This window comes from Mustela erminea, chromosome 9 (assembly GCF_009829155.1).
Source record: "Mustela erminea isolate mMusErm1 chromosome 9, mMusErm1.Pri, whole genome shotgun sequence".
Classification (NCBI taxonomy): domain Eukaryota; kingdom Metazoa; phylum Chordata; class Mammalia; order Carnivora; family Mustelidae; genus Mustela; species Mustela erminea.
The window spans coordinates 113,499,173-113,525,310 of record NC_045622.1 but is presented as its reverse complement, the minus strand read 5'-3'; the positions used below and the strand labels follow the sequence as shown (position 1 = coordinate 113,525,310).

The 26,138-nt window shown below is 67.2% G+C and overlaps 2 protein-coding genes across 7 annotated transcripts; one reads left to right on the top strand and one right to left on the bottom strand.

Moving 5' to 3' along the window:
* Window positions 1-667: 667 nt before the first annotated feature.
* On the bottom strand, window positions 668-1,584 carry POLR2L (RNA polymerase II subunit L). The gene is given in 3 exon segments (XM_032358395.1): window positions 668-883; window positions 885-915; window positions 1,425-1,584. Coding segments are annotated over 3 exon segments (204 nt in total). The 5' UTR covers window positions 1,520-1,584; the 3' UTR covers window positions 668-805.
* Window positions 1,585-1,794: 210 nt separating this feature from the next.
* On the top strand, window positions 1,795-24,109 carry TSPAN4 (tetraspanin 4). Of its 6 annotated transcripts, none has more exons than XM_032358388.1 (9): window positions 1,795-1,895; window positions 6,792-6,862; window positions 10,227-10,306; window positions 19,664-19,855; window positions 21,367-21,441; window positions 22,385-22,486; window positions 22,594-22,725; window positions 22,830-22,913; window positions 23,672-24,109. In XM_032358388.1, the coding sequence occupies exons 3-9, from the start codon at window positions 10,244-10,246 to the stop codon at window positions 23,738-23,740; spliced, it is 717 nt and encodes a 238-aa protein (XP_032214279.1). In that variant the 5' UTR covers window positions 1,795-1,895; window positions 6,792-6,862; window positions 10,227-10,243; the 3' UTR covers window positions 23,741-24,109. The 6 variants fall into 6 exon arrangements, with proteins under 6 accessions (XP_032214279.1, XP_032214277.1, XP_032214281.1 ...); XM_032358390.1 differs by lacking the exon at window positions 1,795-1,895 and adding an exon at window positions 2,966-2,984; XM_032358387.1 differs by lacking the exon at window positions 1,795-1,895 and adding an exon at window positions 2,991-3,364.
* The last annotated feature ends 2,029 nt before the right edge of the window (window positions 24,110-26,138 follow it).

The following is a 26,138-nucleotide window of genomic DNA, read 5'->3' as shown; positions in this document are numbered from 1 at the left end:
TTTGCTCCGAAGAAGGTGCCCAAGAAACCCGCCTCCCTCTCACCCAACCACACACTCCCACCTACTGCCCGCTGGAGGACACCAGGGCCTGCCGATCAGGGTGGACAGCTGCTGGCCTGAGCCTGAGGTAGAACAGGACAGAAGCCCCCAGCAGAGAGCTCTTTGGTCAAGTCCAGTCCAAGGGAGTCCACACTAATGGCCAGGGCACTGGGAGCTTAGCGAACCCTGTCACCCCAGAGCCTACCCAGGGCTGGCTGTGGAGGCTGGGCACCGCCCCTTCCCCTGCGCAGAGACTAAGCCAAGGGAAGGAGCCTGCTGAGCTTGGCTGGAGCCAAGAAGCTTCCGGCAGCCAGACCCTCAGGACGAGCCGCCAAGGCCACGGCAGGCCCCAGAAAAGCACGTGAGGATCTCTGTGCTCAGTCTACAGGGCACCCAGGATCTGGGGGTGGCACAAACCCGTGCCCCTTGCATCCCCATCCCCAGTGCTCTTGGTTGGCTCTGCGAGAGCCCACGCTCCAGGAGACCCCCTCTCCCCGCGGAATGGCGGTCAGCTGGCTGGCTCCCCCTCCCCTGGGCAGTGGCAGCCGAGGCCACCCCAAGCAGCTTCAGGCACGAGGCAGGACGCAGAAACGCCAGCGGCGCGGAGCCACACAGAGCCACACCGACGTCAGGACCTCGTCTCGGTTCTGCGAAGACCTTTACTGGACAGCTGCCAGCGGAGCAGAGACACAGGCCCGAGGGCCGAGGGCAGGGCCGGCAGGCGGGGTAAGCCTCCCGCGGGGAGCAGGGCGCGGGCGCCAGACCCTCACTTCTCCAGGGGCGCGTAGTTGAGCAGCTTCTCGATCAGGTCCACGTGCGCCAGCAGCATGCGGCGGCAGCAGTAAACGCTTCAGGCCAAGCGCGTCCAGGGCATCCCTGCGGCGAGAGGAGCAGACCTGCTCGTCCAGGCCGACCCGGGGGCACGGGGCGCCCTGCCCGCGGCGTCCGCGCCACGCGTCAGAGACGGACACGTCTCTCCAGTCAGTCACCTTCCTCCCGTCTCTCAAGCCAGCGAGAGCGGTCAGCGCCCCTGCGACCCGGCCGCAGACGCCCTAAAGGCCTCCGGGCACCGCCCGCGGCACCGCCCCGCTGCGCAGCGACGGCGAGGCGGGCAGGGGACGCCGGCTCGGGCAGCTCCCACCCGGGGCATCCAGGGCGAGCGGGTCCCGCCGTCCCCTCGCCCCCGCGCCCCGCCGCAGCCTACCTGCGCCCCGCGGCCCCGACCTCGTCCTCCGCCCCAGCGCCCACGCCGCACAGACCCCGGACCCCGCCGCCGCCCTGGAGTCCCGCAAGCGCGCCCCCGCGCACGAGCCGTCGCCCCGCGCCCCGGCAGGCGAGGACCCCGGGACCCCGGCTCCCCGCCCCCGCGCGGCCCGGCGCCTCACCCCTCGGTGTACTCGGCCTGCAGCAGCCCCAGGTAGGCCTCCCACTTGTTGCCGACGATCTTGCCGCAGGTGAAGCAGCGCACCGGGATGATCATGGCGGCGGCGGCAGCGCAGCGCCCGCACGGCCGGATCTGGCGGCGCTTCCGCCGCGGAGCCGGCCCCGCCTCGGGCGCGCTCATGGCGCGGGGGGAGAGGGCGTCCCGTTCCCCCGCCCGCGGCCGCCCCCAGCCCGCCCCGCCGGCCCCGGGGCCGCCGCCGTTGGCTCCCCGCCGGGCAGAGTTCCCTCCGCGCGGACCGGGGGCTCCGGGGCCCGCGCGGCCGCGGCCGGAGCAGGCGGCGCGCCCCCCGCCCGCAGCTTTGGTACGTCCCGGACTACGGCGTCCTAGCGGGGCCTGAAGGGCCCGACGGCGGCGGTTCGCCTTCCTCGTGTCCGCATGACAGACAGCCGCGCGGCGGGCGGACCGCGCGCAGGTACCGCGCCCGTCGGGGGGACGCGGCCAGGGTGCCGTCCGCCGCAGCCCCCGAGCCGGGACCCGGAGCCGGGCCGGGGCCGAGCCGAGGCGAGCCGGCGCAGAGCTGGAGCCCCGAGCCGAGCCGCGGCAACAAGTGGCGGGGCCGAGACCGGGGCCGGGGCCGGGGCCGGGGCTGGGGGCGCGGCGACCCGCGGCGGGGGTTACCAGGGGCTGGCCGGCGGCCGGCGGGGGCCAGCGGGGGCGGGCGGCCACGGACGGGCTTTCCCGCCGTCCCTGCTGGCGCGTCCCTCCAGCCCCGCCTGGAGCCCCTGCCGCGCGCGCCCGGGGGCCCGGGGGGTGTCTCTGGGGCCGAGTTCGGCGGTCCGGTTCTCAGCCGCGGCCCGGCCCGCTCGCCCGCACGGTGTCCGTCCCGGCCGGGCAGTCACCTGCAGCTCCGCCGCCGTCCTCCCCGCGCCCCAGCGACCCGCTTCGGCTCGCGTCCCTCCTCCCTTCCTCCCGAGGAAGGGGTCTGGGAGGGGGTGCGGGCCGGGCTGTGCCGGGTAGTCCGGGATCTGGGGGCCCTCGGGCCTCTGAGGACTCAGAAAGCGGCGGAGGCTGGAGAGGGTGATCAGGGAGGGCGTCATGGAAGTGGTGCCTTTTGAGTTGAACCCTCAAGAGCAGGATTTCACCAGGGGTGAGCCCGAGTGTGTGTAAGGGAGGGGACTGATCCTGGCAAAGGGAACCCTTGGATACCGGCCTGGAGGCCAAACCTGCAGGCCGCTCTAGGCCACACGTTTGTGCCAGGGCCGGAGGAGGTGGTGGAGTTAGAGGTGATGGGTCAGGAGCCACAGAGGATTTAAAGGAAGGTCTGGCTGGGTCTCTGGAAATGGGGCAAGGTGAGCTCCTTGCCCCCCCACCCCACCCCGGGGCTGGAGGCTGGGGAGAGATCAGTGTGCAGCCAGAGGCAAGAAAGGCTCCCTGGAGGTGGTGAATTTCTGGGCCGTGGGGGACGGCTGTGCTGCGGAGTGGCCCCCGTGACTCGGGTTGGTGTTGGTGGGTGGGGCTTGGCCAGGTTCCCAGGCCTGAGGCATCTGGACCTCTGCTGGTGGTGAGTGGGTCTGTGCTGAGTCCCAGGCCTCAGCTCGTGGCCCTTTCAGGGTATATGATGCATTCTGGCCTTAGCTGAGGGGGAGGGAGCCAGAGGGTCCCCTGGGGCCTGGGTGGGGCTGGCCGGAGCTTCGGCTGGCCTGGAGTTTGTGCCCCCACCTTTGCCTGGGTCCTGGACAGCCTGCCCAGTGGATTTGTCATCCCCCCGCGGCCACGTGCAGAGCCACGAGTGAGGCTACTTCCCTTCCCAGCTGACCCCCCACCCCACCCACTGGACGCACATCCTGTCCCTGGACAGAGGGACAGGACAGGGGGCCTTGAGTCCCAGTGGCCTGGGGTCAGACCCACGCACAGCTACAGAGGCTGCTGGCAACTGTGGAGGTGAGGGACAGGGTGGCGGGGATCTGGGCTGTCTGCGGGTGGGCCTTGGGGAGCTGGTGGGGGTGGAAGGCTTCCTGGAGGAGGGGCCCAGGGCCTGCCCCACCCATGCTCCTGCCCCAAGCGGTTGTTTACTCTGAAAGTGAGGGGAATGAGCCTCCCTCCCTGATTCTGGCCCAGCCGAGTTGACATTCCTGGAATTCTGTGTGTGGATTTGGGGGTGGTGGCTGCCTCCTCTTCCTGGGCTCCTCCTCCAGCTCCCTGATTTCCAAGGAGACGCCATGGGGAGCCTCCGGGCTGCCCCACCTCAGCCTGTGGGCCTGCCCCCAGCACAGGTGTGCCGGAAGGCGCCTTAGGGGGCTTGGTCCTCTCCCTGTCTCTACTGTCTTTGCTCTGCCCCGACTGGGGGACACTCGGGAGCCTCAGCGGTCAGCCCTGCCCCCTGCCTCTGCCCTGGGTGGCTGGGTCCCTCCGTGTGTGTGTGTGTGTGTGTGTGTGTGTGTGTGTGTGTGTGTGTGTTGTGGGGATGTAGCTGGGCCCTGGGCCAGGCTGTCCTCAGGGTGGGCCGGAAGGAGACATGGAGACCCAGGGCACCAGTGGGGAATAGGGGCGGGTGCCTTGCCCGCCTGCAGGAGAAGGGGGGCCCTTGCTTCTCCTCTCTGTGTGCAGTGTCAGCACAGATGTGGCCCAGGGCTCGGAGGAGAGGGAGAGTGCCAGTTTTTCAAGAATGGGCTATCCTGCCCCCAGTGGTGGGCTGTGCTCCCATGCGGTTGGGAACCCGTGAGCCATGTTTCCTGCCAGAAGAGGGTCACTGAAGGGCAGGCTGGGCACGAGGCGAGATCGGCGGGTGATTTTGCAGCCGAGACGCCCGGGCCCAGAGCTCTGCCTCGTACACAGGGAGTCAGCTGCCCCTGCCCGCCGGTCCTGGTACCAGTTTGAACAACCTGTGGGTTGAACCAGAGGCCGCACAGCCGGAGGGTCCCAACCCTGGTGTGCCGGCTTGGCCCCTCTTGCTTTGGGCAGATGTGCAGGGTGCGGTGGGCTCCCTGAGCGTGCATGTCGGATGGGCTCCCCTGCCCACGGTGCCCACGCTAGCCCTGGGCCCTGGTGGTGTTTGCAAGCGTGCCTGAGGCCACTGCCCTTACCTGACCGCCTTCTGGACAAGCCTGGGCCAAGGGCATTTGGGGACAGCGTGCCCTGTAGGGCTTCCATAGGGGTCTTGGTGGCCGGAGGTGGGTGGGCACACGCTGTGGGTGCCTGAGGCAGGGTGCTCCCAGGGCCTGTGGTGGGCGGAAATGTGGCCCCCCTCGGGGTCCTGATGCTGTTCTCTCCACGGCCACCTCCAGCAGAGAAGTACCCGGCGGAGGAGGGACAGGGATGTGCCGGAGACCCTGAGGTGGGGGGGTTGGCCTTGCCGGGCCCAGGAAAGGCCGGGGGCCCCTTGGTGGCTCTTCCGAGGGACCGTCCCCCTGGACTGGGTTCTCCCAGCCCCGGAGTCTTGCCTCAGCTCTGTGTGGCACTGGGGGTCGGGGGGGACACCCCTCCCCCACGCCGGGGTCCGGGTGGGCCTTGGGTCTGGGGGCTGGATCAGCAGCAGGAAGGCTGACACCACAGACCGTTTGTGTTGGCAGGGCCTCCCCCTCCTCAGAGTCGCCTCAGAGCCCTGCAGGCGCCCAGGGCAGGCAGCTGTGCTCTGCAACACCCGCGGTCCGCCGTCCCCTGGATCTCTCCCTCGGGCTCGGGGTATGCTGCGCCCTTGGCGACCTCGCATCATTGTTTCGGCTTTTGGGGTGGTTCCTCTTGGAGTGGGACCTGGGTCTGGCCAGGTGGGTGCCCACAGCCTTCTCACGGCTTATGCCCCCCTGGGCCCCCCCAGCTGCTTGTCACCCCAGAGCCCTGGCGAGTCAGGAAGACCCAGCCCAGGACTGTAGGTGTGTTTCCTTGGGGCTCTCCCTCAGCCCGTCCCCGATGCCGCTGCAGCTACCCTTCTGGGGGTACAGGCGTGCCACACCTGCATTCAAAGGAAGCCCAGAGCAGACGATGGGAGGGAGGCTTCCTGGAGGAGGAGGCGGGACCGGAGAGATGGAGCCCACCCTGGTCCTGTCTGGTCCCCGCACTCTGCCCAGCAGCAGGCTTGTGTCCGGGCGACCCTAGATGGGAGTGAGAGGCTCCGGACTCGTAGAGGGGCACTGTGGGAGCCGGAAGGGCTAGAGGTCATCTACGGAGGGGCCGGGGCTGCCGAGTGGCTGAGGGCTGTCAGTGTGGCTGGGCAGTGGTCTCCTGCCTCGGCTTGGTGTTGGGACTTCCTCATTTTGGGGACCCAGGAGGGTTGGGAGGCTGCTGCCGGATCTGCCCTTTTGGCCCTGCCGGGAGGCCCATCCCCACCGGTGCCCCGGTCTCAGGGTGCGGGAGCATGGTGAGGTATTCCTGGAGCAGGGGTTATCAAGGGAAGTGGATGAGGTGTGTTCCCTCCCCTGCCACCCCCCACCCCCCACGCACTGCCCTTGCTACTTTCTGGGCCTGGAAGCCCTCCCTGGCCACTCTGTCCCTGGACACGGAGACAGCCAAGGGGTTGCAGGTGCTTCCTCTCCTCACCAGCGTTCTGGGGAGGGCAGGTGGGAGGCCACCGCAGACCTGCGTCTGCTCACCGGCCTGCTGTCAGCCCTAGACACGGTTTCTGGGCTGGCGGGCATGGGCTGCCCCTGAGAGGATGGGTGTGGGGCCGGACGCCTGCCACGGTGACGTTTTGAACCCTGGGGTCCCCTCTGCCCTTGGGCTGTGCGGAAGACTGCCACCCCTGCTCCCAGGCTGGAAGGAGCACCTGCTGTGAGGAGGGAGAGGCGGGGGGCCTGAGTGGGACGCCTTCAGACACCTGCCCCGTGAGCTTGGGGTCCCCTCCTGGAAAGCCCTGGCTGGTGGAGAGGACAGAATCCTCCCGCGAATGCCGGTGGCAGGGGAACGGGCCTGGTGAGTCATCACCAGCCATCTGGGTGCAGGGAGAGAGGGGTTGGCGGCTCAGGGCGCACATGTGCTTGGAGCCCAGGAATGGGTGCGCTTTAGGGCATCTGGGGGGGAAGTGGGCACCGAAGGCTGGCCGTCTGGGGTTCAGGCCGTGACCCCCACACGGCCCGAACACGTATGTTCTCTGTACGCAGACCCCACGTGCGCTGCCTCTGTGTCTGCGTGCAAGCCTGCCTCCCTCCCTGGGCACCTTGGGTCAGGAGGAAAGACCTCCCCTCCCCGTCCCTGTTCTGGTCCCCTGCGTCGGACAGTGCACCCCTATCTGGCCCCCAGCTGCCCTCTCTGGCCCTTGTAGGGACATGGTCCTGCGTGGAGGGCTGTTCCTCCTCCCCGAGGTACCCGGCCAGCCTCTGGGAGCCCCACAGTCGGTACCACGTGGTGTCCACTGTGCCCATCTTTCCTTGCATAGGGCTCCAGCCTGCCTTGGCTGACCGCTGGGGAACCGAGCACCGCCTGGCCTCTTTCCCGCGGCAAGCGCAGGTACGTCACGGTCTGGCGGGGCAGTAGTGGAGCTGACTCGCACGGCCTTGTCGGCTCCTTCACTCCTGGCCCAGGGCCCTGCCAGCTGGATGTTCGCCTGGTCCCCGCGCAGATGGTCTCCTGAACATGTCTCCCTGGGCCCCACCTGCTGGAGAAAGGGGACTCCTGTGTGGGAGAGGCTGGACAGGGTCCCTGATGCTGGGCCGGTGCATTGAGGGAAGTCCCCGCTTCTGGCCTCAGCCCTGATGGACCTGTGTCCTCATTCCAACTGGCCCCAGGACCCTTGGATGAATTTTCCAATTTTATTTCAGATCAGACTGGCTTACTCACCTGCAGGGGGCTGCAGGGTTTTGCAGATGGGATGTTTGGGGGATGTTGGGATGGCGACACAGAGGTGAGAGCGCTCTGGGCGCTGGAGCCCGCTCCAGCGGATGCAGGGGTTCCGAGGGGGGCTCAACGGGGAGTCCTGCCCATCTCTGCTCTCCTCGTAGCCTGGGCCAAGCCCACTTCCTCACCCTCAGAGGCCCTGCCCAGGGAGCCAGGCCGAGGGAGCCAGCCTCCTGCTCCTCAGGCTTCCGGCTCCCCCTGCCCCCTCCCCCCACAAGCCGGCAGTAGGTTTCCTTCTGCCCTGGAGGCCCGTGTGCCTTCCTGAGTGTGTCTGACCCCCGCCCCGCTTGTGGGGGTGCTGCATGGGGGGCGAGATGGGGTGAGGCTCAACCTGGATCCTCCCTTGGCCTGTGTGCACCACAAGTGCACTCACACAGGCTCCCACACGACCTCCAAGTGTCCACCCTCTGACAGGGCTGTGGAGCTGGCCGACTCGGGCCCGGGGGGCGCCAGGGTCTCGAGGGTGCCGCTTGTTCCCTGAGCAGAGCTGTGGGCAGAGGTTTTTGCAGGGCGCAGGTGGGGCCACCGTGGCGACCCTTTCCTGGGGCCCAGACACACCAAAGCACACTTGGGGTTGGGAAGGGTAGAGGGGCTGTGGGAAACCTCAGGCCAGCCAGCTGGGTGACACAGGCAAGGAGTCTGGGACTCTCCCGTCCCTACTGCTGCCAGGGCCAGCTCTGCTCTGGGGGAACCGCCTTCAGATGCCGCCCTGAGGCCCGGAGCTGCAGTTCTACGAGGGACCTTCAGGGGGCGGCAGAGGGCTGATGCTAGTGGTCCTCAGGGCCCAGGACGGCTGCCGGACCTCGCTGGGTCCTCAGCCCTCCACGCAGTCCTGCTCTGCTTGCTGCACAACCCCCCAGACCTGCTGCCTCGCTCACTGCTCAGTCTGTCCATATGTCACCTTGTGAGTGTCCCCCCTTCCCCCCATCTCTCCGTCCCATCTCTCTCCCCTCTGAGCTCTGCTACCCAACGCTCAGGAATCCTGCCAGCCCTTCCCTCTTTGGACTTCAGTGTCTGGAACTGTCTGCTGGGTGGACACTGCCAGGAGACTCCGTTGGTGACCTGGTAGAGGCCTTGGCTACAGCCCAAGCCCAGGGTGCAGGGCACAGACCCCAGGCCCAGAGCGCCGAGGGGAGGGGGCTCAGCTCTTTCTTAGACAGGAAGGGGGCATCTGGCTTACATGCTGCTGTCTGACCCTGCTGCCCCTACCAGAGGGCGCAGCTGAGGGGACGTTTGTCCCCATCTGTGATTGTGTATGTCCCTGGAGACTGTTCCTGACGCACGTGTGTCTGTACCCCAGCAGACGTGCACACCCCGAGTGACAGTCTAAGGGTGTGTGTCCCAGGGTGTGTACGAGTCACCCTGAGAGTCTGGGAGCTGGGCCTGGGTCCGTGTCTGCACTTGAGTGTGGGAGGCGCAGGGTCTGACTTGTAGCCCAGGCTGGTGCGAAATAAGACGGGAGGCCCCCTCAGAATTTATCAGAAATTCCAAGACAGTGGCGGCAGTCTTCCGTGTGACTGCACGGTCACAGGCTGCGGAAACCGGCCCTACTCCCGGCCCTGGAGAAGCAGGAGCAGGGAGGGTCAGTCCGCCCCGGCCCACTGAACAAGGCAGATGCCATGGGAGTTGAGGTCCGGGCCGTTTTCAGGTGCCTAGTGATACCCTTGCCCTGTTGGGTGCTCGGGCCCCTCCCTGTGGGTCTGGAATCCGCCCTGCTTCTTGCAGAGTGACCTGCCATCCTACCTCCTGGGCACCCTCTCCACTTGGCCTTCCCTGCCCCAGCCCCTCTCAGGGGCAGTCCCACCTCCTCCCCCAGCAAGGTAACCCCCTCTCCCCAGGGTGGGTAACCCAGTCTGAGGCCTCTCCCCATCTAAGGTGTGACTGCGGGGCTCGAGCCCCTGGCGCGGGTGTCGCCCGCCCAGGCTGGGAGTGTGGGAAGCTCCTTGAGAGTGCGCACCCCAGGCGCTGTTCCGGGCTTTGTAGTCTCGCTCCGGGCGGGGAACCCGAGTCGAAGCTGCCCCAGGTCATCACCAGAAAGCAACTGGGTCACCCCTTCATTTGCATAGCGCCCTGCATCTCGAGTGCGGTCGCAGGTCTCCAGGCCCGGCGGGGGGCAGTGCGGCCGGGGGGGGGGGGGGGTGTCCCCTCGTTCCCGGGGCTGAGAGCTGCCTGGGCCTCCGCCCTCGGCCCCCTCCGACGCTGTCCCTGCAGTTCGAGAGCATCTTCCTACCCGGCCCGGGGAAGGCGAGAGCGAGGGGCGCCAGCGCGGGCGGGCGGGGTCGGGCCGTCGCCCCGGGGCCGCGATTGGCCGGCGCCCGCGGAGCGGCGGGATTGGCGGGGCGGGGCGGCGGGCAGGGGAGGGCAGGGGAGGGGTCCGCAGGGCGGTGCGGCGAGGTGGGAAGGGGTGCGCGGGCGAGGCGGGCGCGGATTGGCGGGAGGCCGGGGGCGCGGGGCGGGGCGGCGGGTGGGGGGGGGGGGGTCCTTGGGGGGCGGGGCCGGCGCGGATTGGCGGACGGGGGCGGGGCGGGGGCCGGGGCTGCGGCGCGGGGGACCGGGGCAGGTGTGCGGGGCCGCCGCCGGGGCGGAGCGGAGCGGAGCGGCGCGCCCGGCTGCCACCGCGGGGCCGGGGCCGGGGCCCGGGCGGGATGCGGCGTTCCGGGGCGGTGGGCGCGGGGCGCTGAGCCCGGCGGCGGCCCCGGCGCGATGCGCCGCTCGAGCACGGACGAGTCCACGTACCGGCGCAGCCCGTCGCCGGAGGGCAAGGAGCCGGGCTTCGCGCGCGGCGGCCCCTTCCGGCGCTACAGCAGCCTGTACGGGCGCGCGGGCGCCGGGGACGCCGCGGACGGCGGGGACGGCGGCCCCTTCTTCGGCCTGCACGCCAGCCCCGGCCCCAAGGCGGCCCAGGCGCGCTACACGTCGCCCAAGGGCAACAAGTACGTGGTCTTCTACCTGGACCTCTCCTTCGTCTTCCTCCTAGAGTTGAAGCGCTGCGGCATGGCGCGCGGCTGCCTCCAGGGCGTCAAGTTCCTCATGTTCGCCTTCAACCTGCTCTTCTGGGTGAGTGGCGGGGCCCGGGGGCGAGCCGGAGTCGCTGCTGCAGCGGGGATGGGGGCGAGGCGCCGGGACGCAGACGGGCCGGCCTGTGCGCGCAGGGTCGCGGCTCCGGCCGGGGGGCCAGGGCTGGAGCGGCCGCGGCGGGCGGGGGCGGGTGTCCGGTCCCGCCAGGCTGTGGCCGAGGCTCTGCGGTCGGGGCCGCTAACCCTCTCCTCCTGAGACCGGAGGTGTCCCGCAGCTGCGCGCGGGACGGCAGGGCGCCCGCATTCCAACGCTGGTCGTGGCCGGCCGGGCGCTGGGGCTGACGCCTCCCCTCCCCTCCCAGCGCCCAGCGGGCGTCCTTTCTTCGACCCGCACACCCCCCTCCCCGTCCTCAGTGGACTGACCGAGTAGGCCCAAGGACCGGGGTTCTCCAGGGGCTGTTGGGGGTCAGGTGGACCTGTCCATCGTCTGGAGGCCGTGGGAAGGGAGGGAGTGGGCAGCGTGGGTTCTCGGGCTGGGCCTCTCACCGGGCAGGATGGTGGGCCACCAAGTGTGCTAGGGACGTGTCTGGCGTCCCTGCTGGCTCTTCGTCCTGCATGGTGTGTGTGTGTGTGTGTGTGTGTTGGGGTGGGGGGGGCTCCCATAACTGCAGAGGCACAGCAGGCCCTCCTGTGGCCTTGTCTCTCCTGAGCCGCTTGGAACAGGCCTGGCTGGGCTGCGGGAGGCTGGGGGGAGAGAGGATACCGAGGTCACCCCTCCTCCTTCCGGAGCAGAGAGTCAGGGCGTGTGGTGCGGGCTCTGGACCCCCAGGAGGAGGTTGAGCTTTGCACACTCATCTTCAGGCCGGATGCCCAGAAACCGGGGTCCCCCCTCTGCCCCTTCCTCCTTCCTCAGGCTGTGCTTTTCTCTTCCCGGCTTGTGGTTAGAGTCGGGGGTCCCCGGGAGGGGCGGCCAGCCTGGGCTGCCCTTCGGTGTGACCCAAGGGGGCTCCTGGCCCAGGTGCCAGCTTCCAGAGGCGGTCACCCCAAGAGTTTGTTCTCAAGAGACTCCTGGCAGGGGTGAGGCACCGGCCCGGAGCGAAGCACCGTGAGGTCAGGAGCCAGCAGCAGGGGTGGGTGGCAGCTGGGCCCTCGGCCAGGACTGGGGTGAGCATCTTCTGTTGGTGGGGGATGTTGACGAGATACAGTGGGTGCCAGTGTGGTGGGTACCGAGCGGCTGGCAGAGTTGGCATGTCCCCGTGGGTGACCGCATCTGATAGTGGTGGTTGTCACAGATCTTGGGGTGGAGGGGGGTGGTGGGTGTGCAGGAGAGTCAGGTCCCAGGAGGTGGGCAAGACTTGCCTCTTCCCTCGTCTACCTTCCTCAGTGATCTGGGGAGCTGCCTGCAGGCAGAGGGAGAGGGGCCCCCTCCAGGGCCCAGCACCCCCTGCCACGGGCCCAGGCTGAGCTGTCTTTGCCCTGTGAAGCCTGAGGAGCAGCCGACCAGTGGCAGAACAGACACACTCTGCCAGTGTCTGCGGTGGGTCAGAAACCCCTTTGGGCTCCCCTCCTGGGCAGGACAGTCCGGTTTCCCTTTTATTTCACAATTCTGCCTCCCTGCAAAGCCAGCTGGCCCCCTGCTGCTGACCTGGGCCTGTCCTTGCCCCAGCGTGGTGCCCAGCGGGGATCTCAGACACGGAGGTCAGAGAGGGCATGGGGCCTGCCCACAGCCTGTGGGAACCCCCCGCGAGGTGTGGTGCAAATGGTCGGGAGGCTGAGTCCCTGTGCCGGTGAGCCTGCGGGTGGCGGGGACAGAGGCTACAGCACCCTTCCCTGGGCCTCAGCTTCTTTGCTACCTGGGGGTGCTGGCCCCCGACCCCATTTCCCACTGTCACTGGGAGACCTCTGAGTGTCATGCCTTAGTCTCCTCTGGAGCTAACTGTAGGGTCAGGGCCGCGGTTGTGGGTGGAGAGTCCCCGAGGGCTGGACCTCCAGACACTCACCTGTGTCAGTCCCTCTGACCCCCGCCCTGCAGGGCCAGGCCAGGGGCGAGGCCATCCTCTGCGGCTGGGGTGGGGGGAATTGTGTCTGAGTGGGCGGCCATGCCTGTCCTGGGTGTGGCTCCAGAGGGAGTGGGTGCCCAGGGCCCTGGGGGGGTCAGGAGTCCCAGCCGCAGGTGCAGATGGGGCGCCCAGTGTACCGGCCCTCACGCGTGTTTAGAGGTGAAGGTGCAATGAGTTCTCTCGTCTGTCTCCTCCTCACGTTGGCTCTCCTGTCCAAGCCCCACCCGGCACCCCTTTCCCTCAGGGCCTCCATCCTGCGGAGGTAGAATCCCGCAAGGCCGGCACATTGACCCCTTGAGGCGTCCGCCTGCCTGTTTCCTCCGGCCGTCCCGTCCACACACCACCTGCTCCCCAGGCTGTCGGGTGGCCCTGGCCGAGATCACAGCTCCTGACTCGGCCTGGAGGGGCAGGAAGGGGGAAGGGCTCAGCCCATAATTGACTCTGACTCAGGTGCCCCATTTGACGGGTTTTCCTGGGGCTCCTGCTGGGTTGGGCAGGACTGAGGGTTCCAGCCGTGGGTCCTTGTCAGGCAGGCAGGAGTCATCACCTCGCTGTCCGGGGCCTCAGCCGCCTGGTCCTGTGTGGACGGGTTAGATCACAGGCTCCTCTCAGCGAAGGAAACAGGCCTGCCTCTTGTCCCCAGTGCTGCAGCCGGGGTGACCTGAGCCGGGGGAGCTGGAAGAAGCCGGCACCCCCCGGAGGAGGAGAGGGGCCGAGGTGCTGGTGACGGGGGCCCCTCAGAGTTCAGAGCCAACGGACCCCCAGACGCCCTCCAGCCTTCCCCGAGCAGGTGGCGCCCTTGCTGGCAGCAGACGGTTCCAGCAGGGACATGCTGGCCCTCCTCGGAGGCCTGATGTGTATCGGGCACCTTCGGGCCACGGTCCCCATGATGGGGGCAGGGGTGTCTCCTGGGAGCCCCATCCTGGCAAAGAGGGCCTTGTTCGGTACGTGGGAACATGGGGGTGCTGGGCGCGGGGTAAGGGTTTGGGGCCGTTCGGGCCCCCACGGTGACAGGGGGGGAGGGGGAGGACGTGCCCTCCCGGCCTCGCCTGCTCTGGGGCAGACTGCTCAGGGCTTCCCCAGGGGCAGTGTCCGTGCCCCAAGGGGTCCAGGTGTGGGGGGCGCCTGGGAGAGGAGGGTCTGAGCCCCGCAGGGCCGGGGTGCTTGGGTGTGTCCTCTGAGCAGGTGCCCGGCTCCTCCCAGATTCAGATCAGCCAAGCTGAGGGCCCGCCTTCCTGCTGCTTCCCTCCCGGCCCCCTTCCCACCTCTGGGCTGCTCCCCACTCTGCGGGCAGGGTCCCCTCTGCATGGCTGGGGCGGGGGTTGGAGCTGCGCTTGCCTTTTCCTGGCCCTTGGGCAAGACCCCTGAGACTGGCGGGGGAGGGGACACCCGGTGGCAGAGGGCCCATCGGGCTGGGACCCGTGACGCCCCCAGGTCCTCCCTGCAGCTGGGAAGTCCCGGGGCAGGGGCCTGCGAGCGCCTCAGACCTTGTGGCTCCTCTTGGCCGTGGCCTCCTGATGGTGCTGGGCAGGTCCCCATGTCCGGGCTGTTGCTGCCATGGGGTGAGGCAGGGGGTTTCTGCTGCCCACCAGGAGGGGTGGGGGGGAGGGCAGCGGGTTCTGTGATGGGATCGGGCCTGCAGGGCCCTGGGGAGCAGATCCTGGGGTTGGGGTGCTTGGCTGGTCCAGTCAAGGCTCAGAACACTCTCCTCCTTGGGGCCGGCCGCTGGCCGACGGGGCGGAGGGGGCTTCTGGGGCCTGGGGATGTCCGTCTGCTCTGCGGTGGCAGTCTGGGTCTCTGGGTCCAGCTCTGCGACAGGGCCCTCCTGCCCGCGGCGTGGGTGGCAGGCAGCAGACACAGCCCGCTTCTGACTTTCGGAGCAGCGGCGTCGATGCTGGGACCAGGGGTGCATGTCTGCGGCCGGGTTGGTAGCTCCCTGATAGGTTGGGGGCGCCAGCGGTCTGTCAGGGGCCCCAGTGGCTCTGGCTCGACCCCGGGTGGTTGTCGGGCCTGTCTCCCCTCCCCCCATGACCCCAGTGGGTTTTGTGGAGTCTGGCCTGTTGGAAGGGAGGGTGAGGGGAGAGGCAGGTCGGCCAGGCCTGTCTGGAGAGATCCTTTTAGATCTCAAGCAGGCACATGTAGGACTCTGTCTGGGGTAGAGGGATGTGGCCGCAGCCCTGAAGGGCCGGAGGGGCCTCGGAAGCCAGGCGTCCGCGTCCCAGCTGCGGCCCCAGGCCCGGCCTTCTGCCTGTGCTAGGGGTCCGCCTCCCTTCCGGCTGCCCGGAGGGCCCGGCCACGGCCTCTCCCTCTCCCTCTCCTCCCCAGCAGTGCTGGCCAGGTTTTTGCGTGGAGCCTGACCGGGGTGGGGACAGGGCACTGGAACTCACGACCCTGAGATCCAGACATGAGCTGAGAGCAAGAATTGGGCTCAACCAGCTGAGCCACCCAGGCTTTATTGTTATTATATATTTTTAAGAAAGACTTTATTTATTTATTTGAAGGAGGGAGAGTGAGAGAGACAGCATGAGACGGGGGAGAAGGCGACGCAGGCGCCCACCGAGCGGGGAGCCGATGCGGGACTCCATCCTGAGACTCCAGGATCATGACCTGAGCCCAAGGCAGTTGCTCAACCAACTGAGCCACCTGGGTGCCCCTCCCCCACCTTTTAAAAAAGTCTTCTTTTAAGTCTTCTCTACTCCCAGCGTGGGGTTCGAACTCCCAGCCTGAGATCAGTGTCTCATGCTCCACCGGCTGAAGCTGCTGGCCAGGGCTGTTCTGTTCCCCTGCCCAAGCCCCCCCAGGGGACGCCGGCTTCAGGGCCTGCAGTCCCTGGGGCTGCTCTCCTCGTGCCTGGGCCCTGCGGCTGAGGACGGCGCAGGGGCTGACGCATAGGAGCGGCGGCCTGTCGTGTTGTTTCCCAGTGAAGGGCCGGACGAGTAGCCACCATGACAGTATCCACTGTCAGCCCAGAGGTACCTACCTCGAGCCCCTTGGCTCAGTCTCCCTGACTCCTGCCTTGGGGCAGCTGCACACCTGGGTTCTGGCTCGGGGACGCGTCCCGCAGTTCCTAACGTGTACGGATGGGGCCCCCTCGTGGTTCTTCTTGGCTGGGAGGGGCCAACGACCTTGCCGTGCCCCAGGGCTGTGCTGGCTGCCAGGAGAGGGGCTTCTGGGCACAGGCCGGGCCCCTGCGGGCACCTGGCCCTCCACCGTGTTCCAAGAACATGGCCAGCTGTCCTGCCGTCTGCTGTCCTGCCGTCTGCGGGCCGGAGGGGCCGTGGCCGAGGGCCACCTGACACCTGCCCCTGCCCCGGGCCTGGGGGCGGGGCTGGCGGCTCAGACTTGTGGTCCTTCCACCGGCCAGACTGAAAAATGCAAGGAGGGGGGACAGCAGGAAGGAGGGGGGAGCCCAAGCCGGGCGCGGGCCTGGAGCTGGTGACGGGGCGGGCAGGAGATGCGGCTCCAGGTGCGTGGGAGGGAGTCAGGCCTCAGCGACGGGAGGGCGTGGGTGGGGGACCCACCAGGAGGCCTGGGCCCCCCTCTCAAGCTGTCATGGGCTTTTGCGTGGCTGGGGAGGGGAGCCCCGCCCGTGCCCCAAGCCATGGGAGAGCCGGGCTGGACGTCCATGGGGTTCGGGTGGGGTCCCAGCCTCCCAGGGACCTCAGCCCCACTTAGCCTGTGTCTGATGTTCTCTGTCTGAGACTAACGGGCTTTGTTTTTCTTCCTGCGCTTGGAGGCTGTAATTCTCCTGCCAAAATGTTTTAAAAGCTGCATACACAGAAACATTTTCAAAATTACAGGTAGTTTTATTAACGGCGTGTGCGGTTTGTTAGTGTATGTGTCTGAGCGTTAGCGACTGTTTTCTGCAAACATGCTTGAACACAGAGGGCCTTGGGGCTTGTGGCCACGGTAGGTCACAGGGCAGCGCATCTGTGACACAAGCCTGCGTCCGCCACTGATGGCGAGGGGTGCCCGCGGCGGCATGGCGTGTGACGTGGTGGCAGTGAGGGGTGTGTGTCCCGGTGTGGGTCTCTCCTGCCGTCGGAGGGTGGAGGCGGGACGTTGTGTGCAGACTTAGTTATGGAAACCCATTTCTCCCGCTGCTGGGGGTGAGGAGTTCCCTCCTGGGTTCCGCGGAGACCTGGGCCAGTCCCCACCCCCACAGCTGCTCTGCTCCCCGTGTCCTCCTCTTGTCCTTCCTTCTGTGTGTCCCCATGGGGCGAGGGAGCTCAGACGGGCTCATTTTCCTGCTGACAGGAGCCGTCTGCCGACGTCCTTGAAGGCGGGCACTTGGGGTTATAAAGAAGGAGTAGCTCCTCTGCTCAGGAACCTGCTGCAGGAGGCAGTCCCCCCTGCCTCCCACTGAGGCCCCACTCCTGGGGGCTCAGCCCAGAGACATGACGTGCTCCGTGGGGGCTTGTGGTTCAGTGGGGGACAAGCTGACGTGAGGCCTGGGCATGGTGGCCGGTTACTGTGTCCTGCTTCATGGGGGGGTGGCCCACGTTCACACTCGCCCTGACCCAGTTCCCTCCCTGCTCCCCAGCCACAGTGTCCCTTCTGTGCACAGTACCCGACTGGGCAACCCCAGCTTCAACCTTGCCTTGGGGCTTTGGAGATCCTGGAGGCAGTAGGTATGCTGTAGGGACACGGTGCTGGGTGTCCCTGCAGGCATGGGGGAGGGGCATAGCTCCAGAAAAGCCCTCGGCTCCATTTCTCATCTGTAGGTTGGGTGGGAGGACCGAATGAGCCGGAGCCTGTCCCAGCCTCCTGTGCCCCACGGTGCTGAGCGGTGCCTCGCACAGGCAGGTGTGGGGTGCCCAGAAGCACTGGGTGTCCCCTGGACGGCCTCGCCCGGGGTCAGCACTTTGGACAGTGCCAGCACCCCTCCATCCCTGCAGGCGCACCCACACCTCCAGGACTGCCCTGGGGCGGTGCCCACGCCCAGACCTGCCGTGAAGACCTCTCCTGTCTCTGTCCCCCCAACAAAGGGCATCTGGCTCCTTGCGCTGGGTGCCCACCGAGGGCACCGAGGCAGTCTGAACCCCTCCTCTGGGTGGGTCTCCCCACTGTGCTCCCACCTCATCTGGGCAGTCCCTCCACCCCGGGCTCCTGGCCCCTGGTCACGGCCCTGAGTTTGATCATTGCACCACTGACCACCTCTCAGGGGGCCGGCCACTGGCAGAGGCTCTGTCACCGTCCATCGTGGGCCCTCTGGGGACCTCCAGGGCCATGTGGTCAGTGCCAGGGGCAGGCCAGGATCCTCTGACCCACCAGGGTCCCCCAAAACTGCTCCCCTGCCCCCTCCCTGTGTCTTGCCTGAGCTGCGGACCCCCACCCTCCTCTGGGGAGGGGCCTCAAATAGGCAGAACAACCCCTGCTTCCGGACCCTGCCCTGAGCCAGCAGCATTCAGCAGAGGGATTGTTTAGAACTTGTAGACCGAAGTTCTTGCTTTTGTGGAAGGTGCAGACCGGGGCGGGACGCCAGAGAGGACCCGCATGTTCACCCTGGGCTGCTGGACCCCCACACGGGCTGGTGGTGGGCATGTCAGCCGGGGGCTCTCCTGCCTCGCTCAGCCCTTGGCAAGGCCCAGAGGGATCCCAGATGCCCACACCCAGGGAGCCGTGGCCCCTGCTCTTGGTCTGAGAGCCGCATGCCCCCTACCCCCACAATTGCAGTCTCCTGCCCGCCTGGCTGAGAGCACGGCGTGCATACTCCCCAGAGACTCCGGGACCACCGAGTGGTGCCCCGCCGCCACCCCAGGGCCAGGCTGACCTGGTGATGGGGGAAGGGGTGAGGATGTGCCCATGGGAAGGTGAGGCCTCCTTGGGCAGGGGCCTCAGAGCCGGTGGAGCCTGCAGAGTCATGGGGTCCCTGTTGGGCTTGGGGAGCCCATCCGGTTGCTGGGGAGGCGTTGTGTGTGGACGAACCGGCTCCCCTTGGCTCTGCCTCTGACTCACTGGGCACGAGGCTCACTTCCCAGCCTCAGTTCCCTGGTCTGGGAAATCGGGTGGGAGTCTGGCCTTCTAGGCTCAGGAAGCTTTTGTGGGGTGAGGCAGGGCTTGTGGTCCTGGGCGGCTGGGGTATACCCTGGAGTCTGTGAGCTAGCCTGTTCTGGGCATGCGGGGGGATCGCGCCTAGGGGGCCCCGGGGGCTGAGGCCATGGGGGCCCCGCCAGATGTTGAGGAGTGGGGAGGGGTCCCCAGGCAGGGCCGCTGGCTTTCCCCAGAGCCCAGCAGGCATTCGTCACCAAGTGGTCTCACTGAAGCCCAGGTTTTGGGGGACCAGGAGCTGGTCCGTGTTCATGGGGCTTACCTGGAATACAGTCTCCTCTTTGTTTCTGAGGCCACCCAGAGCCCCGGCGCAGCCCTGCTCCCCCACGGCTGGGTGTCCCCGTCACCAGGAGAGGCTGAGGGCCCGCTCTGCTTCTTCACCGCTTTGCCTTCTCCCCTTCTTCCTCTCATTTCAATGTTTTTTTTGTTGTTGTTTTTTTATTATTTTTTAAGATTTTATTTATTTAATCTGACAGGCAGCGAGAGAGGGAACACAAGCAGGGGGAGTGGGAGAGGGCGAAGCAGGCTTCCCGCTGAGCAGGGAGCCCCATGCAGGGCTGGATCTCAGGAGCCTGTGATCATGACCTGAGCCTAAGGCAGATGCTTAACCCACTGAGCCCCCAGGTGTCCCTTCAATTGTGTTTGTAATAAGGAGCGACTATGAAATTCAGTGGCAGTCCCGGTGGTTGAAAGGGAGGGGCAGTGAGTGCCAGGGACGGGGTTCTCTGCTCCATCCTGTGCTGGCGTCCGTGCCGGGGCCTGGTGCGTGTTCTGGGCCTTGCACTTAGAAATGGACAGCGGGGGATGCCGGGCGCCCACTGGGATTACGGCCACCCACTGGGAGGTGGTTTTAGGAAAGAGGGGAGTGTGTGGTCCAGCAGGGTCTCCAGGCGTCATGTCCCTGACTGCTCAGGTCCAGAGAGGCTGTGGGGTAGGTGCAGGCCAGGACCTGGGCCAGAGGGGTATGCTTCCTAGAGGGGTGGTGTTTGGGGGCCCTTGCCCAGGCTGCTTCACTGTGTCCCTGGGACAGGGACAGGCACCCCATTTGTGACCTGAATGGAGAGTGTCCTCAGACCATCTGCTTCCCACTGCCAGAGGTGGCGGACCTTGGAGTCCCCATTACTGTGACTGTGGGGGGACCGGCTGGGAGGGCTGGCTGGCCCTGGAAGGTCAGCAGGGTGGGCCTGTGGGATGCCACTCTGGGTGACCACTGGGGTCTGGTGCAGCCTGCCCTGGGGTGTGTGGATGGTGGTTTCACGGCCCTCTCTCCCCCCCGGCGGTCCCAGCTGGGAGGCTGTGGCATCCTTGGCGTCGGCATCTGGCTGGCGGCCACCCAGGGGAACTTCGCCACCCTGTCCCCCTCCTTCCCGTCCCTGTCGGCCGCCAACCTGCTCATCGTTACCGGCACCTTCATCATGGCCATCGGCTTCGTGGGCTGCATCGGGGCCATCAAGGAGAACAAGTGCCTCTTGCTCACCGTGAGTGCCCCCCGCGCGCGGGCTCCGTCTCTGGGCCCTGCTCCCTACCTGTGCTGACCCCGCAGGACCGGTCCCTGGGGACCTTGCTGGGGCTGGGGGGGGGCTTGGTTGCTGGGGGTGCTGCTCAGTCGGGGTTTAGTGGAAGCCCCCCCGACAGGACAGAGGCCCCCCGCCATGTGCCCACGAGTGCCAGGCGGGGCCCCCTCCGGCCTACATCGGGCCTGTTTGCGTGGAGACCACCCTTCCAGGGAGCCTCTGCCCAGCTCCTGTCCCAGGACCCCGCTGAGAGGCTCGAGTCCCCTCCTGTGCGGTGGAGACAGATGCCCCGTCTTCAGGAGCATTATACCGGGGCGGAGAGGGGCCAGGCTCCTCACCGATTAGCGTGTCTGGCAAAGGCCTCCTGCAGCTTGATCTTGTCGGCCAAGCCCTTGCCCAGGGTAGGGCCTCGGAGGGCCTGTCCCCCAATCTGTGCAGCTGTCCTGGGCGTTCAGCTGGTTCCACAGGCTCCCATCAGCGCCTGGGGCTCTGATCCCTTGGAGCAGAGGGTGGGGGTGTGGCCGGGTCCCCAGCTGCCCCGGGGCAGGAAGCTGCGGTGTGGGTGGGGGGCCCAACCCCAGCCTTCCCTGCAGGGTGACCTGAAGTCCAGAGTGCAGGGCCTGCTGGGGGCACTGGGGGCCCGCACTGAGGGAAGGCCAGATCGGGGATCCGGGGGAGGACAGGGCTCGCTCCCCGCAGCCTGTCCCCTTCCTGTCTGCAGGCCGGGCGGACGCAGGCTGTCTCTGCTGCCCCGCGGGCCTGAGGCTCTGGGGTGCTCACGGGGCGGTGCGGGGGGATGACTGCCACCCAGCAGGCAAGGTTTGTGAGGCCAGGTGGGGCTTTTCTCCTGGTGGCTGTCCCCTCACCTCGGTCTTTCCTGAGGGGCTGCTGACCTCCCCTGGCTGCTCTGACGGCTGTAACCGGCATGGTTCAGGGTCTTTTTTTTTTTTTTTTTAAAGATTTTAAGATTTTATTTATTCATTTGACAGAGAGAGATCACAAGTAGGCAGAGAGGCAGGCGGGGGGGGGGGGGGGGGGATGCAGGCTCCCTGCTGAGCAGAGAGCCCGATGCGGGACTCGATCCCAGGACTCTGGGATCATGACCTGAGCCGAAGGCAGAGGCTTAACCCACTGAGCCACCAGGCTCCCCGGTCCAGGGTCTTTGTGGTCCGACCTTCTCCCTGCCCACCACAGGGACACAGGCACAAAGCACACACGTGTGCTGGCAGGTGTGCTTCTGAGGTTGGTTGAGCAAGAGAAGAGCCCTGGCTCCAGAGCGGGCAGGAGCCCAAGGGAGGTGGGGCAGCAGGAGGGGGTCTGCTGGTCTCTGGGGAATGGACACCTGTGGGGGAGGTTCCTGTAGCACCGGGGTGTCTCTCTGCATTTGCGGCCCCACCCTTGGGAGGCTGCACGGGCCGGGGGTGGGCAGCTAGGGGCCAGGCGGCCAAGTCACCAAGGTCGGGTCCCCTGTGCAGTTCTTCGTGATGCTGCTGCTGGTGTTCCTGCTCGAGGCCACCATCACCATCTTGTTCTTCGCCTACACTGACAAGGTTCGCCCACCCCTGCCCTCCCCAGCTTTGGGGGTGGGGGCTCTGATCTCACCAGCCAGCTAGGGCCACAGCACTGTGGGTGACAAGGGTGCGGGCAGGGCTGGGAATGGCAGTCACAAGCTCCACACTTGGTGCGAGTGGACAAAAGCCCCTGCCATCCACGCACTGGGGAAGTGGCTTTAACCGCAGCCACCAGAGGCCGGGCCTGGAGGGGGATGCCAGTGGCCTGGAGGCTTGGGGAGGTTTCTGGCCCTTTAGGAAGTGGGGGACAGGGGGGCAGTGCTGTGGTCTGGCTGTGCTGAGCTCCTGCCGTCCTGGGCTGCACGTCTGCCGGGCAGGGAGAATCCCCCATCCTCAGGTCCTTAACCACCTATTTACTTACTGATGGCTCGTGGCCGTGTGCTTCCTGTCCGGCTGTGCCCTGCACCTGCTCCTTCCTCTGCCCGCTGGGCGCTCTCGCTCGGCTCCTGGGTCCCGCTGGCGTCCTCCCACCGGTGCACTTTCTGGCGCCAGACGACCCCCCAGACCTAGCTTGGCCTCTCCTTCCCCAGGCCTGGAACCAGCCTCTCCTCCGGGAGCCCCGGTTCCCTCGCTGGAGGACGGTCTGGGGAACCGAGTTGCGGGGCCTGGTGTGCTCGTCACCACTGGGGCGTCGTAGCTTCCGGGCCCCTTGGCGGACGGACGGAGCTGGGCGTGCTCACAACCTGTGTGTACAGACCGGTCGGTGTTTCCGTCCGTGTCCGTCTGTCTCTGTACGGGCAGCTGAGGCGGCAGACTCTGGTGCCAGCTGGTGTTCAGCACCACAGAGGGCCCAGGGATGGGGGCTTCCAGGAGGAGGGGACTCCAAGGAGGGAGACAGTGGGCACAGGTGCCTGTGGGGTCTGGATGAGGGAGGTGGAGCTGGCTGGGGGGGGGTGTCCTGCTGACCCCACTGCACCTGCAGATCGACAGGTACGCCCAGCAGGACCTAAAAAAGGGTCTGCACCTGTACGGGACCCCAGGCAACGTGGGCCTCACCAACGCCTGGAGCATCATCCAGACCGACGTGAGTCTGTGCGTGCGTGCGTGCAGAGGGGCTGGGGGTGTGTCCGGTAGGGGACACGGCCCACCCACCCACCCCCCAACCATCCCAGCCCCTGCACCCGTCCACAGTTTCGCTGCTGTGGGGTCTCCAACTACACCGACTGGTTCGAGGTCTACAACGCCACCCGCGTGCCCGACTCCTGCTGCTTGGAGTTCAGTGAGAGCTGTGGCCTTCACGCACCCGGCACCTGGTGGAAGGCAGTGAGCCCCTCCCCTCCCCTCCCCAGGCATCCTGGCCCCAGGGGAACCCCGGGTGGGGAGGAGGGCCAGCCTCAAGGCCCCTGTGACACACACCCTTCCTCCAGCCCTGTTACGAGACCGTGAAGATGTGGCTCCAGGAGAACCTTCTGGCTGTGGGTATCTTTGGGCTGTGCACGGCACTGGTACAGGTACGCTGGCCGGGTCCTGCCTCAGAAGCCACCTGGACTTAACCCGGTCTCTGACCTCACAGCTTAGCTCACCAGCACCCGGGTGGAGGGGCCTTGAGCCCCCATGGCTGAGCAGAGGTGGGGTTTGAGGTATGGTTGGAGGCTACTCCACAGGGAGGTGACCTTTGACAGATCAGGGACTGGTAGGCCAGCCTGTTCCTGTGGCCTAAGCCTGGCAGCTGTGGTGGGTGAGTCAAGGGACGGCCCAGCCAGTGCTGAGCAAGGGTGGGCAGTCCAGGGCCTGGTGCCCGAGCCGGGCTTCCTGCCCCTGTGGAAGCCTGGAGTGTTAGACCCTGCAGAGGCTGGAGGCCAGTGGTCAGCAAACCCGGACCTCGGGCAGCCCTGTTCCTGGGGGGCAGTGATAGGCGGGTCCCAGCCAGATCACACACGGTCAGAGGTGACCCCAGGCAGAGGATGTGCAGGGGAGGGAGGGAGGGGGCACGGAGCCAACGGGCCCTGCAGCCACCAGCAGAACCACAGCAGCCACACTGAAAGGCAGGTCTGGGGGCTGAGCCCTAGGAGTCCCCAGCGTGACCCCTAGGCTAAGGCTTGGGGATGTGGCTGGGGGGACCCGAACTGCCAGGGTTGGGGGAGGCATCCCTGGGGAAGTGGGGTACGGGCCATCCAGGGAGGAAGCTGTGGGGTGGGGTCTGGGGCAGGACCCCCTGTGCCTGCGGTCTCCGGGAGCAGTCCTGCCCAGCCCCCTTGTGTCTCCGCAGATCCTGGGTCTGACCTTCGCTATGACCATGTACTGTCAGGTGGTGAAGGCGGACACCTACTGTGCGTAGGGTGCCCGCTGCCTGCCTCCCCTGCCTCGCTGCCAAAGGACACGGCCCACTGGGAGATGCCCGCTCCTGCTGCGGGACTCAGCACCAACCCTGCCCCCCCGCAACCGCCCCCCCAGACCCTCAGCCAGCTGGGTGAGCCCCGTGCTGGAGGCGGGAGGGGCTTCTGGCACATTTCAGGTCCGGGTACTCTCCCGAGCAGCGTCGGCCCCTGCTCTGCCCCCACTGGCCGGTGTCCTTCACGAGTGGGGACGGGGTGAAGGGCTGACCGCTGGTCCTGGTGCTCCAGGTGGGGCGGCTGCCCCACCACCCACATTCCACAGCGGAGCCTGGGCAGGCTCTGGTGCATCTTAATAAAGTGTGTGGACAGCCCGCCCCCCCCGCATCTGTTGCTGCCTGACCCCCAGGGACGTGCCCAGCGCCTGGGGTGGGGTTCCTGCACATGCGTGGGGGCAGCCCCCACCCCGCCGGGGAAATCTGTTGGTGGTGCAGAGGTGTCTCAGGACGGCCCTGGGCCTCCCTCCCCAGGTAGCCCCAAGGCCTTGCCTGCCCCAGGGACCGTTTCTGTGAACTTGGCCCCGGAACTGCTCATCTGCATGGTCAGGACGGAAGCGGGTGCCGCAGGCTCATCAACGCAGGGGCCTCCGGAGACAGGAGCGACGGGTGCGGGGAAGGCCGTGGGTCTGGAGCTTGGGGGAAGATGGCCCCTCCCAGGAGCCTCCCTAGCTGCGGCCCACGACCCCCCAAATCTCCATTTCCTGCCCCCCCCCAGGAACACCCTGTATCACTGTCCTTGTGTGGCAGGCCCACCTGGGGATGCCCGACCAAGCACTGACCACAGCCACAGCCACGACGGACAGCCACTGTGCTCACAAGCCCACCGACCCCACCTGTGCTCACTCCACGGAAACTACCAGAACCGAAGTGTAGTGATGTCAGGGCATGTGGTTAACGCCCCAAACTAAACCATTTCTCACCTCCCGGCCGCAAACGACTGAACCCCAGCAGGACGGTCGCATGTCGGGCAAAGCAGTCTCCACGTGACCCCCCCTTGTCCATAGAGCCCTCCTGCTGGGAACCAGGTCCCCCCACTCGTATGTGACCACAGACAGACCTGCCCCACGCCCGGCTGCTCCAGAGTACACCGCGGGCCAGCCTGGACCCACGGGAACGGCTCGCAGACCTGGACCCTTTCCGCTCACAGCCTCCCATGTGACCCTCAGACTCCAGCCCTGACTCAGCTTCCCCCATGACCCTCCAGTGGCCTTGGAGCCCAGGGTCCCTGCCCTCCAGCCCAGACCGCCCCCTGCTGGCTCTCTGCTTCCGAGGCGAGGCTCACTGCTCTGCGTGGGTTGCCCCCAGGGGTCTCACCCCTTTACTGGTCCCACCTCCCCCCCACACCCAGTGTCTGTCACCTACCCGGCTCCACGTCTAACCCCCAGCTCCAGAACAGACTTGAGACCTCCCAGAGCCCGGCACCCCAGCCCTGGCGCCACGGCCTCCGGGCTCCCCTCCTGCCCGGGCCTCTGAAGCCGGGACAAGGGGATGCCGGCCTGTGCCCACAGTTCCCTGCTCTGCTCCTGCCCACTGCCGGGGGCGCTGGTGTGGGGACTCGGGGAACCACAAGCCGACCCTCAAGCAGACGGGCGTACATGCGAACACACGTGCACACGCGTGCTTGAGCAGCACACACGCACCCGCAGCAGGTGTGCACACGGACTCCCCACGACAGCTCCGCTCCCCCCGCCATGCTCTCTGTCCCTCTGCGCGGGCCCAGACTCCTCATCTGCCCTAGCAGCAGGCTGCCCTGCCCCCGCCCCCCAGCAAGTCTGCTGGGCTGGGAATCCGGGCACTTGGCAGGGACCGTCCCCCTCAGAACTGCGGGGTTCCTCTGTGGGGCCACTCCACCAGGGCACTGGCTGCCCCTCAGAGCCCTTCCTGCTTCACGTCCCACAGCAGGAGAGCAGGGAGCACGGCCTCTGCACCCACACTTGCAGCATGGAAGCCCCAAGTTCCCACACAGCGCCTGCCCGGTCAGTCGGGTCTGGCCCGGCAGGACTCTGGCCCCGTGGACAGCACCGGGCCCTGGCCGGGCCTGCTTACCGAGGGGGCTGTGCTGCTTGGAGCCCACGGGCCGCGGAGCCCAGCGGCTGGGGAGCAGGGGCCAGCAGCCCTTCTAGCTGGGGGGCTGTGGGGGCAGGGGCCAGCTGTCTTGGGCTACAGGCAGTCCTGGAGTCTCTCCTGCTGTTTCATTCCGGGAGCCTGGCTACACCTGCGGGCAGACCCGACAACCGCCCAGCCCACTGGCACCCAGGGGCCCACCGGGGTCCTTCTGTGGGACAGGAACAGCTGCTCTGCGCTGGGCTTTGTCCAGCGGCCCCCACACCCTTGTCGAGCTCAC